This window comes from Aureobasidium pullulans (genome assembly GCF_000721785.1).
Source record: "Aureobasidium pullulans EXF-150 unplaced genomic scaffold scaffold_1, whole genome shotgun sequence".
Taxonomy (NCBI): Eukaryota; Fungi; Ascomycota; class Dothideomycetes; order Dothideales; family Saccotheciaceae; genus Aureobasidium; species Aureobasidium pullulans.
Genome location: NW_021941021.1, coordinates 1096147 through 1110024, shown reverse-complemented (window position 1 = coordinate 1110024; position 13878 = coordinate 1096147). Strand labels below are relative to the sequence as shown.

At 53.7% G+C, this 13878-nt stretch overlaps 4 protein-coding genes across 4 annotated transcripts; 2 read left to right on the top strand and 2 right to left on the bottom strand.

Annotated features, from left to right (window-relative positions):
* Positions 1-1257: 1257 nt before the first annotated feature.
* Positions 1258-6075, top strand: M438DRAFT_330510 (uncharacterized protein; the record flags this gene model as incomplete). The annotated part of the gene is made up of 3 exons (XM_029903330.1): positions 1258-1572; positions 1633-2005; positions 2057-6075. The coding sequence occupies 3 exons, from the start codon at positions 1258-1260 to the stop codon at positions 6073-6075; spliced, it is 4707 nt and encodes a 1568-aa protein (XP_029765703.1).
* Positions 6076-6498: 423 nt separating this feature from the next.
* On the bottom strand, positions 6499-7334 carry M438DRAFT_401604 (uncharacterized protein; the record flags this gene model as incomplete). The annotated part of the gene is made up of 2 exons (XM_029909551.1): positions 6966-7334; positions 6499-6914 (listed from the first exon to the last, which is right to left on the bottom strand). Exons 1-2 carry the CDS (start codon positions 7315-7317, stop codon positions 6499-6501), a joined length of 768 nt encoding a protein of 255 aa, XP_029765702.1. The 5' UTR covers positions 7318-7334.
* Positions 7335-7558: 224 nt separating this feature from the next.
* Positions 7559-8712, top strand: M438DRAFT_330508 (uncharacterized protein; the record flags this gene model as incomplete). The annotated part of the gene is made up of 2 exons (XM_029903329.1): positions 7559-7674; positions 7734-8712. The coding sequence occupies 2 exons, from the start codon at positions 7559-7561 to the stop codon at positions 8710-8712; spliced, it is 1095 nt and encodes a 364-aa protein (XP_029765701.1).
* Positions 8713-8976: 264 nt separating this feature from the next.
* On the bottom strand, positions 8977-13742 carry M438DRAFT_350913 (cysteine proteinase; the record flags this gene model as incomplete). Its single annotated transcript, XM_029906681.1, has 4 exons — positions 8977-9650; positions 9707-12781; positions 12838-13683; positions 13739-13742. 4 exons carry the CDS (start codon positions 13740-13742, stop codon positions 8977-8979), a joined length of 4599 nt encoding a protein of 1532 aa, XP_029765700.1.
* Between the last annotated feature and the right edge of the window lie 136 nt (positions 13743-13878).

Here is a 13878-nt window from a genome sequence, read left to right as displayed (position 1 = left end):
AGCTTGCTGGCGAATGGTTTGCGGACTGGTTGAGGAATTGATGAGGAGGAGGAAGATGGGCAACTGTGTCGCCATTGATTGCCTGGGTCTGGGGATCCGGCGGAGGGTCGGAGTTGGGATGGGCGGCGTGTTGAATACTGCCCTCATAGAGATTGGACGGTAGAGGATCGAGAACGGGTTGTGGATGCTTCGCTGCACGGTATTGACCGGCAGCATCGTCTTGCAGCACGCCCACCCTCATGTTGCGCGGCGAGGGCAGACTGCATTGACATCAAGTTCGTGCTAGAAGTTCACGAGCGCATTCCGAGCTTTGCGGATGGATAGACAGCTGAGACGATGGATGTACGATAACAAAACGCGTGAAGTCGGTGAAGAAAGGGATCGGCCTTGGAGCAGGATACGACAGCAGTCGAATCAGCACGCCGCTGTTCTGTCACTATGAGGAAGTCACGATTCACTGCTCCGGGGAGCCATCTGATAAGATAAGAGGCTGCATCTCCATAAGCATTGACCCGGGAGTCGGACCCTACACAGGACGCACGGCCTCAACGGGTCCAGCTCTCGAGGTCCGAGGGTCTCTGGCTTTTGATTGCTGTGCCAGCGTGCCTCGTCCGAGTACTGGCTGCATGGACGTGATGCACAAACATGTATTGTTGTACCTCCGGGAGAGTTGAGAGATGAAGGTGTTGGCACCGGCTACTGGCTTCTCAGAAGGTAGTACTTGAATGTCGTGTGACGGGAATGAGCACCTATGATAGCGTCAAGCGGATGGCAGCCAGCGGGAGTCTCAGTTTCTTGGTCGAGGCTTCGGGGTGGCTAGCCTTTCCAATCGTCCAACTGTTTGCAGCGTCGACCAAGATCAAGTGTCTTTCGTGCGCGCCTTGATAGGACGATTCTCATGACGAGAACCATATGTTATGTACGGAGTATGCTCGTGGCGATAGATGTAGAGATGTAGTGTTTCAGGTGGCCGAATTACTCGAATAATATTTGATTGATGTCTCGGGCTGGTGTGGAGAGAGGCCCAAAATGAACCAAGACCCAAGGACAGACAATGCCAGCCTCCCAATCTACGCGTGCTCGTCGCCATTCCAACAACGTTCCCTGCCTTTTTTCTCTCCTTCAACGTAGCCGTCCGTTCGCTAACCTACCCATGACATTCACCATCTGTTCCCGGAGTCTCCTTGCCGTCTAATGCCTGCCTCGTTCTCTGCCTCTCTCACGTCGTCGTCGCGCTCCTAGAGCGCCCCCGTAAACATGTCGTTCCTGTTCAAGTCGTCCAAGAAGCAACAGGGCTCCGCTCTGCCTGCTGCGACACGCAATATCAAGTCCTCGGACGGCACAAGCCCTCAATCAAATATTCCGTCGGCTCCTGGACACGCGCGAGACGGCTCTGGTGGCAGCCCGAGGGAGAAGTCTCAGCAGACGCCTACACCCGGAACCAGTGTCAATTCGCTCAATTCCCTGGGCGAGAAGCTGCAAGACAGTCCTCAATGGTCGTCTGAAAAGCCCTCGAATACTCCTAGTCCCGAGCAAAAGGCCTTGCGCGAGCGCGGCGACAGCGACTTGCAGGTGAGCAGTCATACCGTCTTGTCCGCTGCCGTTCAACCACCCACTAACTTGTCTCCCTAGCACTCGCGTATGCGCCCTCATCAAGACTCCTCTCCATACCCCTGGTCTCAGCGACACCTTAATTTCACCGTCCCCACGAATCATCCGTTTCCTCGCTACGGCGCTGCCGCCAACTCGCTTTCCTCCAAGGATGGATCCATCTACATCATGGGAGGTCTGATCCACGGCTCGACTGTGAAAGGCGATCTTTGGATGATCGAGTCCGCCCCCAACAACCTTAGCTGTTATCCCGTTGCGACCACTTCCGAGGGCCCTGGTCCAAGAGTTGGTCATGCCGCTTTGCTTGTTGGAAACGCCTTTATCGTCTTCGGAGGAGATACAAAAACAGACGAAACAGACATGCTGGATGATACTCTTTATCTGCTCAATACCTGTATGTCGTTGTGCTTCTGTCTGCGTCCGAGTGGCTGCTAACTGTTGACAGCTACTAAACAGTGGTCGAGAGCTGCTCCGGCAGGGCCTCGTCCTCCAGGTCGTTACGGCCACTCCTTGAACATCATTGGGTCCAAGATTTACATCTTTGGAGGTCAAGTCGAGGGCTTCTTCTTCAACGATCTTGTCACGTTCGATCTGAATGCCTTGCAACAAGCCAGCAATCGGTGGGAGACGCTGATTCAGAATACCATCGATGGAGGTCCTCCCCACGGCCAGATTCCGCCAGCACGCACGAACCACTCTGTTGTAACGTGGAATGAGAAGCTGTACCTTTTTGGAGGCACAGATGGAGTGACCTGGTTCAGCGATGTCTGGGCCTACGACCCACGAACCAATTCCTGGTCGCAGCTTGAATGTATTGGCTACATCCCCGTAGCTCGCGAGGGACATGCAGCTGCATTGGTTGGCGATGTCATGTATGTGTTTGGAGGCCGCACCGAAGAGGGCAACGATCTCGGCGACCTCGCGGCTTTCCGCATTACAACACGGCGTTGGTACACTTTCCAGAACATGGGCCCATCACCATCACCTCGTTCTGGTCATAGTATGACTGCTTTCGGAAAGCACATTGTTGTTACTGGTGGTGAGCCAAGCTCGGCCCCTCGCGATGCTGCCGAACTCAGTCTTGCCTACTATCTGGACACGAGCAAAATAAGATACCCCAACGATTCACAATCTCAGATGCCCGCCGACCAACGCATTCAAGGCCATAGGCGTCCAAGCGGCGACAGGACAGGTATTCCACAAAGCCGGGGTGCTTCTAGGGAGCAGGTTGATTTCGACGGTTCCCGACGTCCTGGTAGAGACAGCGCCATTCCAGTCAATCGTGGCCCCGAGCCCATGGCCATAGGCTCCAGATTGCCTCGTGCTGCAGGACCGCCGGGGCCGCCGGGGTCACAGGGGCCAACACTTCAGCAACCTTCCAAGCCTACAACACCTCCAAGTCGCCAACCCACCAGGCCAGACCGTGCACTGAGCCCCAACCAAGCTGGTTCACCACCCACCGTTGTCACTCGCATGGCTCCTGGGCCTTTCCCCAACGACGCTTTTGGCGCCAAAACAATGTCACCAACAACAGCTACGCCCACGATGGCTGTCCCCACAACAAACGGTAACAACAACAATAACATCTCGAGGGCTTTGGACGAGGAGCAGGACAGAACACCCCAAACATACAAACCAACTCACCAACCCATCTCCTCAATCGACAACTCTGTCAATCAATCATTCTCCCCTCCCTCCAGAACGAGCTCCAGGACGGCCGGGCCACAAACAGCTCCTGAACACGTTGAACAAGCATCTGGTCAACCTGGGCATCGTGCCCATCCATCACTCCAAGACTCAGATTCACGAGAGGAAACCGAAAGAGCGATGCCAATGGAAGCATCGCGCCAACCTATTCAACAAGAGCCTCCGCTTGAGAAGGTACGCCAGGAGACCTCAAAAGAAGCACTTCTGAATGGCGTAATGGACCAGGCGCCTGCTTCGAACCACGCGGCGAGCGACTTGACCAAGAAGTTGGAATCCGAGAAGACTAAAAACGCTTGGTTCGCATCTGAGCTTGCACTGGCACGAAAGGCAGGTTATTCAAGAAGCACTACTAACACACCGGCCTTCGATGAGCGGTCAACCGACGCGTTTGGGGATGATGACAGACCGCTGGTAGAAGCCTTGCTCCGCATGCGAGCAGAGCTAGCCAAGGTACAAGGATCTATCGAAGCTCAAGCAGAATCTGCAGCCGCGCGCATCGCCGAAATCGAAAAACAAAGAGATACTGCCATTAGCGAAGCTGTATTTGCCAAAGCAAAGCTTGCAGGTCAAGGCGGCGCTTCTCCCATGCTGGGCTCGAGCAGACATGGTACTCCTGATGCGGACCGTGCTGGTGATATGAACAGACGTCTTGCGTCTTCACTGGCCGCTCAGACTGAACTGTCTCGCAAGATTGACAGCTTGATTCATGAGAAGGAAGCCGAGAAGCAGGCTCGTCTTTTAGCAGAAGAGACAGCAGAGGCTGCTCAACAGCGTGTCACTGAACTCGATACAGACAGGCAACGCATTGCTTCCGAAATTGAGTCGCTGCGTGACGAGTTGCACGAAGCTCAAAAGACTGCCAGAGAAGCATCCGCCAATCATGCTGACGCTTTGGCCTCGCACAACCTTCTTTCTGTTGACAAGTCCGAGCTCACCACTAGACTGGAGAACGCTCTCGCAGAAACAGCAGAGCATGGAGCAGTCCTTGGATCTCTGCGAGAAGCACTTACAGCTTCTACCGACAAGTCCAATCTTCTGGAAGAACGCCTCGAAGAAGAAAAAAGAGAGCGAAACGAGCTTGAACAGCAAGTCTCACAGCTCCGTTCACACCACGAAGAGCGTTCCTTGGAGCTCGAGACAACCAGTCGGCGCCTCAAAGATGCTGAGGGTCTTGCAGAGAAACATGCAGCTGAAGCACGTACGCATCGTCAAGCTGTGCTCGACGGTCTCGGTAAACTTTCTACTCGCGGCTCAGACACTCGTGGTGTCACAGATGAGCGTGTCTCTATTCTCCAAGGGCAGGTCGAAACCGCCAACGCAATGGCCAGACAGAACCAAGCGGCTGCCGATCTCGCTTCAGAGAAACTACGACGTGCTGAGGAGCGCATTGCTGGGCTCGAATCTTACCAGGAGCAGGCCAGCCGCGAGGGCTTGACGATCCGCAAGCAACTTCAGGCGGCACTTAAGGAATCCAGAGCGCTGGCAGAAGAACGCGCCGAACTCCAGCAACAACTGCAGAGTCAACAGCTGGAGACAAATGCCATTGCTGTGCAACATGGTGCGCTCAAGGATATACTATCTGAGCGAGGTGTCAACCCTGTCGATGTGCGCAAGTCTCGTGGCTTTGACTCTCCGTCGTCCCAAATACGATTCGGTACTCCGGATATACAGCGTGTCAAGGAGCTAGAGCAGCAGCTGGAAGTCAACCTCAGAGCGCAAGAAGAGATGAAAACAAGCCTTGAGGAGATGCAGGACCGTGAAGGACTTACAAGAAAGGAGTACGAGGAAAAACTTGCGACATTGCACAACGACCATCAAGCTGCCGTGAAGTATCTCCGCGGCACTGAGAAAATGCTGAGTAAGATGAAGCAAGAGTTGCAGCGAGTAAAGAACCAGGCTGCCGATTACGCCAAGGAGCTCGATACCGCGCGTAGCAAAGATCACGAAACCCGTGGTCTGGATTCCGAGCACAATGCCAACTGGAACGAAGAAAGAGACACCCTCCGCAAGGATCTTGAGACCATGAAGGCCGACCTCGAGGCTAAAGTCTCGAGCTTGAACCGTCAAGTGAGCGAGAGAGATACCGACATCACCACTCTGCGCAACTCCCACGAAGCGACACTTTCCAGCTTTGCAACGCTCCGTACTACCCACGAGGCCTCAAGAGCGGACCTCGATCGTCTGCAAAGAGAGAATGCACAACTGGAGGAGCGTGCTCGTGATGCAGAAAACAAGGTCCAGCTACTGCTTGACCAGGTTGAGTCGTCTGTTGACAACTATCGCCGTCAATCTGCGATGCCTAATAACATCACCAATGGATTTGGTCACCATAGAGCGCTGAGCAATGTCAGTGCTAGCACCGCCAACTTCATACCCACACACTCGCGAGGTCACTCCCGCGGCGAGTCCATGGGCGGCGACAGCATTTACTCTCAGAGCATTGCAGCTTCAGAGACCGGCGACATGGAAGCCCCTGACGGACGTGATAGTCTCGCGCTCGACAATCTGGCCACGGAGCTGGATGCTTTGCGCACCCAGTGGGAGACGACCAACAAATCCTACCGCATCAGCGATCTCGAGTTCGAGAAGACCCCAACTACTGGTACTGCGCCTGCCGAGTTTGGCCTGGACAACTGGAGACGTGGATTGAATGTCAATGACGACGATGATGAGAGGCCAAGCACCTCAAGCTCAGCTGCTCAGCCCATGAACTCGTCGAGCTCAGCAGCGCACGCATCCGCCAAAGAACGGGCGTAGGCTATGAAGGAGATGTCTGATGGATCGGGGTGAAAAGAGGCCTGTCCGTGATGATTTACGGACTTGGATGTTTTTTGTTTTTTCCTGTCGATTGATTGTTGCCTTGTTTGCGATATACCTTAGTTTTGGTTTTTGTGATTTGCCCTCCTCTATGCGCATGTCTCATGTTCTCCAGAAGATGGTCTTGCATGAAGTCACGGTGCAAGATATGTAGAATGGCTGCGTACTCGTTTCATAATCCAATGACATTGCATTTTCGGCTTTCATCAAATGCATACAGGCTGGCTAAAGAGTGACTGGTTGTAATGTAATGAGGGCAAATTGGGAGGATAATAGAAGTAGAACGAGACATGCAAGTAGGGGTATCTATTGAACTAGAGAAAGGAGAAACAAGGGCGTGAAGATTCGTGAACGACATGACCATCAGACCTGAAGCATCAGACGAAGTCCGGTGTCGACAGACTTGAGCCATTTCCCTCTTTCATCAAGATCTTGTGCGAGAACGTGTTGGCCTCTCTTCTTCTGAGCGTCTTTGGCTTGGGTGATGGCAGAACGTTTGCGAGATTCGATGGGCTCCAAGTCGGCTTGTAGAGATGCGACACGACGTTTCTTGTCGGGCAGAGTGGATTGCAGCTCGGCAATTTCGCGATCGAGACGGGCGAGGTCGGAAAGCTTTTCGGCCAGGAGAGAGTTTGTGGGCCGGAGAGGTAGGTTGAGCATGGGGTGGGAAGATGGCGTTTCCTGCGCAGCTTTGAGGTTCGCGATGGTGATGTCGAGGTTCTGAATGTCGGCGGGGAGGGCATGGAGCTGGGTGGTTTGCAGGTGGATCAACTCGTGTGCTTTGATGAGGGTTAGTGTTGAGTGGCTTGCAGTGTAAGAGGAGTGTGTACATTGTGCCAGGCGGGTGCCCAGGTCTTGCAGTTCTTGCACCTTCTGGTTGGTATGCTCCTTCTTGGCCTTGAGAGCAGCCTTTGCTTGTGCCAGGTGCTGCTCCAAACGAGCATTCTCGGCAGCGTCGACCAAGTGCGGGGGGTCTGCGACAATGGCCTTCAGGAAGCGCTCTTTCGTGACTTGTTCGACATATGAGAAGCGGAGTTTGGAGAAAAGATCCTTGTAGTGGTCGAGTTCTGCACCGAGTGATGACTTGGTGAGGCGGTCGGCGCTACTGTCGGCAGCGAGCAATGGCTCGGCGAGACTCAGGATGGTCAGCGACATATCTTCTGTTGTATCTGTTGGTGCCATGGTGGTCGGAGTGTATGATTGCAACATGTTGACCGCACGCTTTCCAGTTTCCAGCTTGTTTACATGCCGAGGGCACAGACCAGTTCCCCAGGTTTGCGGCAACTCGGGCAACTTTGGCAACGCGGGAGATCGACGTCACGCTCTTTCAAGTTTCCACTTTATGTCCGAGAGTGCTTGATGCTTGATGCTTGATGCTTGATGCGTCAAAGTCCATCAACTCGACCACCTCACAGATCACACCATGCCGGAACCAGGACGCGACGCTGAAATCACCGACGACTATGCTACCGAACTGCTGAAACGAGATGCCAAAGCCGTGTCATCGTCGTCGAGTCTGGCCTCTCTGATGAACAAAAGGTGCCACCCTTGAGCGCCCGTACATCTCTGTATCGCTTCGCTTATGCCTCCGCTACCAGCTCGCGCTCGACCAACGCCCCCAAGCCGAATACCAGGTTTCTGAGAAACATCCTCCGCGACACGGACAACCACAACGCCGCCCTGCTTGCCAAAGAGGCTCAAGAGTCAAAACTGCGTCTAGACCAGTTGCGCCATCCCCACCCCCACCGCCCTGAACAGCAACTGTACTCTGCTCGCGACAGGCACGATCCCAAGAGACGACGCCTTGATCCTGCTCGCCATCGACCTTCCACATCTGAAAAGACCTCACATCGTCGACACTCTCCTGAGCCCACATCCAAGAAGACCTCACATCGTCGACACCTCCCTGAGCCCACATCCTCGCACAGCCAGTCCTCTCGTCGCTCGACGTCACCAGACCGTCACTCCTCAGACCGTCACAGAAGTAGACGTCGCTCTCCAAGCTCAAACAATCATGAATCGGTTAGACATCGCCGCCACTCAAGGCGTCGCTCCTCTTCACCCGACACCCGTCGACCCTTAGTCAAACCTAACAAGCCATCGGGAGACTCATCGCATCGCTCAAAAAGGCGTCGCTCTCCATCATTTGATGCATCTGACTCCGACCCCCTAGATGCTATCATTGGTCCTGCTCCTCCTTCCAATCCACCTGTTCGTTCCCGGGGTCGTGGCACCCAAAACAATGCTTCGACCATCGACAATCATTTCTCCTCCAACTACGACCCTTCAACAGATACGCAGCCACATGTACAGGAAGACGATGGTCTGGACTGGGACCAGGCTCTCGAAGCTTTACGGGATCGTCAAAAATGGAAACAGCAAGGTGCAGACAGGCTTCGTGCTGCAGGTTTCAGCGAAAAAGATGTCACCAAATGGGAAAAGGGCGGTGAGAAGTCAGAGGAGGACGTCGTATGGGCAAAGAAAGGCGAGGGTCGGGAATGGGACCGAGGCAAGGTTGTTGACGAGCATGGCGTCGTCGAACTAAAGCCTGAATGGGGCAGATTGAAAGATTCCTGACTCCAAGCCTTGGAGCATCAAGCGTCTTTCCTCAAGGAATTGCACAAACTTCAAAGACAGTCCTGGCTCAAGCGCAGCTTCTTGGGCGTGCATCAACAGCGTGTCTTGTTATTCTCACTTGCTTGTCTACTCTATGTTTCGCTTCTTCCTTGTTCGTGTTGGTCTGTCTTTTTGCTCGAAAGACAGACTCTAGCAAAAAAGTCATCCCCACCTCCAAGTAAATATCAATCAATCGAGCGTGCGAAGACATCTGAAAATCGAGTCCTACTCGTAATCATGTGTGCTTGCATTTGGCCCGTCAAACTGCTCTTGACCCTCTTCAATCATGGTCTCATCATCCATCAATGGCGGGGGGGAATCGTTGTCACCGTAGCGGTCCTTCTCGTGCTCGTCGTTCACGAGCTCCATGAGTCGATCTCCTGCGTCTGAGCCTGCGTCTGGACGATCTGAAGCCGTGTCGGCAGGCGTGTTGACAGAAGTGGTGTTGTCATCTTCACCCAAAACTTCAAATCCCCAGGATGCTTCCTGGTTAGCAAGCGTAGCGGCAGTCGTGTTGCTGTCATACAGCTCATCGTTCAACGAAATGCCTTCGTCGTCGTTAAATTCACTCGTCGGCATCACTGCCTGGCTCACTCCTCTGCCAGGGCCACCTGCGTTGGCTCCCTGCTGAGGCGTCCCGGTGATGGCGGCTCCTGCTCCGACTGCTCCAGCGTTCGACGACCCAGGCAGGCGAGAGGAAGCTGAGGAGTGGTCGCCGAGACGCTCGCCTTCCCCCGACTCGTCCTCACCGTCTGAGGCTTCTTCGGGGTTACGTGCCTTCAACACTAGCTCCTGCAAGTATGCCGGGCCAAGAGGTGTCTGCGAACGGCGGCGGTAGAAAAGCAAGTACGCGGCCGTCGAAACGACACCTTCGGGGTTCTGGCGGCTGACGGACGAATCTTCTCACAAGTTAGCGATCGAGTCATCTAATTGCAAAAGAACTTCCTTCTCTTACCATTATAGTCGTACCAATTGCCATCGTAGAAGTTCTTCGCGTAAGCAGTGTAATGCCCACCGCCAAGACCACCGTAATGGTTGTCAACGGCGAACAGGTCATAGATGTACTCTTTGCCCTCCTCCTTGCACCCGACCCTCTTGGTCAAATCGAGACCTTCGATGGGGAAGTCGACAAGCACATCGACCTTGTCGCGTCGGAAACGCTCGCCGCTGAAGCGCTTGAGATGCACGACAAGAATGTCAGGTACAGTCCACAGCTCCAGAGTTTTGCTGGCACGGCGGAGTTCTTTGCATCTGCCGCAGTACCATGCGTTGTCCTCTGAGAGCACTTCGGTCTTGCCAGTCTCGCTGAAGCAGTCGTCCAAAGTGATGCCGTTCTTCTTACGTTGCATACGCTTGTTTCTCCTCAGCTGGAGCTCGGCGTCGTCTACCAGAGGTACCTCCTTATGGTTGAATGTGTACTGGCCGTTGCCGTCACCTCCACCGAACAATGACTCGAAAGCATCTTCCTGCCATTCTATCACAATTCCCTCGCCAAGTTTGACGTAGAATTCGTTGCCATCTTTCGGCTCATCTGCTGCTGTAGCGCGAGGTAAGTTAGAACGGACTGGGTTTTTATTGTTTGGGCGACGACCTTTCCGAGAGTACGTCTTCCTCGCCTTGTTCTTGTTGAACTTACGTCTGCGGTTGTCCTTTGCTGACAATTGTTCAAGCGAGCCCATGCCCGATTCGTCATCGCTCTGTACATCACCGGTGAATGTATCCTGACCAGAGGCCCTGAATGACTCCACCATTGGATCGGCTTGGTCGCTGTCGCATGATTCTCTGCCCTGGCCGTCGTATCCAGAATCCTGGCTCCTGACAGAGGTATTGGAAGCTACTGAACTAATACTGCCTCTACGGCGCTCGACAGCACGCACTCGGGCCTGCATGGGACTGGCATTGTTGATCGTGCCCGTTCCGGTCAAGAACATGTCGCCAGAGGCTTGAACGTATTTCAGTTCAAACATGTTCCTGAGTTCCGGGCAAATGAAGCGTCCAGGCTGCAGAGCATCGAGCAGTTGCTTGGAGGGTGTCTGACTACCATCACGCATTGAAATGTCAGCATCGTTATCGTGGTCTGTCGCACTGTCTGGAGCTTCTTCCTTAGGAATTTCTTCGAGAAGGCGCTTGGTTGTCATGGTGGTGACAGCAGCAAGCACTCTTTTCAAGATAGCATCATAGTTCTTGGCTTCCTCCTTGGTAACGGTAATCAAGGTTGGGTTGAGGGCAGGACTTGAAACACGTCTTTCGACCTTTGAGTGGAACACCGGTATGGCCATAGTCTCTGCCAGAGGTGAGTCCATCCCTGGCAAGTCCTCTGGAGGATCGTGGTATATGGATCGATAGCCCATCTGCTTCCTCGGCATGAAAGCCGCGTTCGTCGGCACCTCGGAGAGCTCGTACATGCAGAGAATGTCGCTGGACGAAAATTCAAGCTCTGAAAGAGTCTGGCTGTCGTATGCGATCTTGTAAAAGCGATGGCTGAACATTTCGGCAAAAATGAGCCTTTCGCGAGTCAGACCACGGCCAATCTTGCTGACAAAGATATCCTTGAGCGCCTTGACGGAGATGTTCTTTTCGACATCCATCTCGAAGGCAGAAGGATATCCAGTGACGGGCATAAACATAATCTTTCCCTGCCAAGTGTTCTCAATGGGTAGTTGCAAAGTAAGGAGTGAGTAGGGATCAAAAGTCACACTGACTTTCTCACAATCAGGACAGACCATAGTGTTTTTGTAGAAACCATTGAACAGATCCATAGCGATGGAGTCGTTACGAGCGTGGTGGTTCTCTCTGTATTTGTCACCAAGCTGCCTGATGGCCTCCGGATCGTGAACAGTTTTGTCATCTGAATCGGGATTTTCGATGTAAGGCTTCTTCTGAATACGGTTGAGGTCTTCATGTAGAGCATCGACCAGAAAACTTAGAAATTCTTGCGAGTCCTGCTGGCCGTAACCTGAGAACATGGGTTGTGCCATAGAGAGTGCGCCCTTGAAGCCGCCAGGTCGATAGGCAGACGTAGCATTGTCGCTGTAGAGTCCGGCCAAGAAGTTTGCGTATGCATTTGCGATCTTACCATTGTAACCAAGTGGATTGTCGGCGTTGATCTCAGGTTTGTGCTTGTGATGGAGGAAATAGACTGCCAGCTCTTCAACTCTACTGATGCATTGCAGGGCGGAGTTCATATAGCAGGTGTTACCAAGATTGGTCAGACCTATTGAACCACGAGTTCTGCCATCCTTACGAGTGCGTCCGCGAGTGGTCGGAGCTGTCGGGGCAGGGCTGGTACGTCTGTTGGTGTCTTGGGTTTGTGGGTTGCTGTTCTTCTGTTTCTTGCTCGCATCCGAAGCATACTCTCCACGCTGCTGCTCCTCAAGAATCAATGTTTGGTCTGCGATCAGACCGAGAATTTCCAGTGTCGATTTGCCATTGTATTTCTCGTTTGTGGTATGGTCTTGTCCGTCGACAGGCTCAAAATTGGTTCCTACTGTCCATCTGGTGAACGTCGACCTGTCGATAACAAGCTTCGACGAAGTGGAAGGAGATGGCGAGGGGTTTCTCGAAGTTGGAGGGCTCGGGATACCTGGTTGAGCAGTGTTCGGCATGTCGCCAGAAATCAGAGTAGGATTCAGCTGTTTGAAAATCTTGACCTTGTGCTGCATAGGTATACTGGCAGCTTCTTTGGCGCGGGCGAGGAAACTTTGGAAGCGCTCGCTACGCGATGCAACCACTTTAACAGCGGCAGCATCAGCCTGGGCGGACTGAGGAGCGCTTGGTACCTTGCGTATCGTGAAAACTGGCGGGCTCAATTCGTAGATGATGTTGGAAGACGGGGATCCTTCAGGTGCGACATTGTGTGCAAAACGAAGGATTGGTAGTTGGCAGTCCGACACACCGTACCACTCAACAATCTGACGCCATGCCTCTTCAGTAAACACCTCGAAATGGGTTTCTCTTTCCACGTCAGCGCGCAGAGGGACATAGGGTAGGTCGGGCTTTCCTGGGAAAGCGAGAGGGTCGTCAAATGCACCTGTAGCTCGAATTTCAGCCATTGCCTTGGGTGACAGCACGCAACAGAGCACTTACCGGGGGCGACGAGGGAGGAGTTGTCGATATTCCCAACCTCTCCTTCCAGCATTTCCGGATCAAAAACCTTCTGGTCGGCGTCTGCCGTTCTAGCCATGACGCGATGGAACCATTTGGCAGCCACGATGAAGACTTTGGAGCCGTCCTCCACTGGTACATTCAGCATAGCTTGGATACGTGTAACCTGTTCTTCGAAGCTCGGAGTGAATGAAGGACTGGCGTCCTGTTGGTGGGCATCGTACGACGGAGGGGCCTGTTGCGACTCGTTTGACGTGACGGGGTCTGCAGCAGATTCAATGCCTTCCATTGTAGCAGCCGAACGCTTTGCCGGCGAGGCAGGACGCTGCGTCGGATTCGGAGCATCAGTGTCCCCTTGGGCACTGGAGTGGGACATGTCTTCGGCCAAGTTCAGCTGGGCGTAGGCGTCGCTGGGCGAGCTGGCTCGCGAATCGGCGTGTAGATGCGGAGGAATGTAGCGGGGTGGTGACGAAGGAGTATGGGCAGCTTGGTTGCTGGAAGGCGAGGAAGAGGACTGTGGCGACGAAGGCTGGCGGTCAGGATCATGCACGGCTTGGTGGTATGCGTGTCTTGGATCGTCTGCGACAGGATGGGCGACTTTCTGCTTCTTTGAGGACGCCGTCTTGACGCTGGGTGAGCCACCGCTGAAGGGCAGCTCGGTTGAATGAAAGGGGCGGATGTAGAGGATGCGACGACAAGACGGCGGGCAGTGCCTGTGCGCGTTGTCTGGCGGGAATGAGGTACGGTATAAATTCTGATGCAACAACGCGCCTGGCGGTTTTGTCCTGACGTAGAAATTCTGATCTGCTTCCGGTACCTGGGGTGTGGCTGGAACGAGACGTGATCTGCACCCGATTTGTACAATATCGCGACGACTCCGTACTCATTCTATTTGGTCTAAAGTGAAGGGTAGATACCTAAAAGGGACCTCTCAATGGCTCCATGGCGACAACGAGCCACTCCCCGCTGCCCTTCACGTCACTTGTGCACGTCTGTATACCAAGCAATCTGCTGCAGCTCATT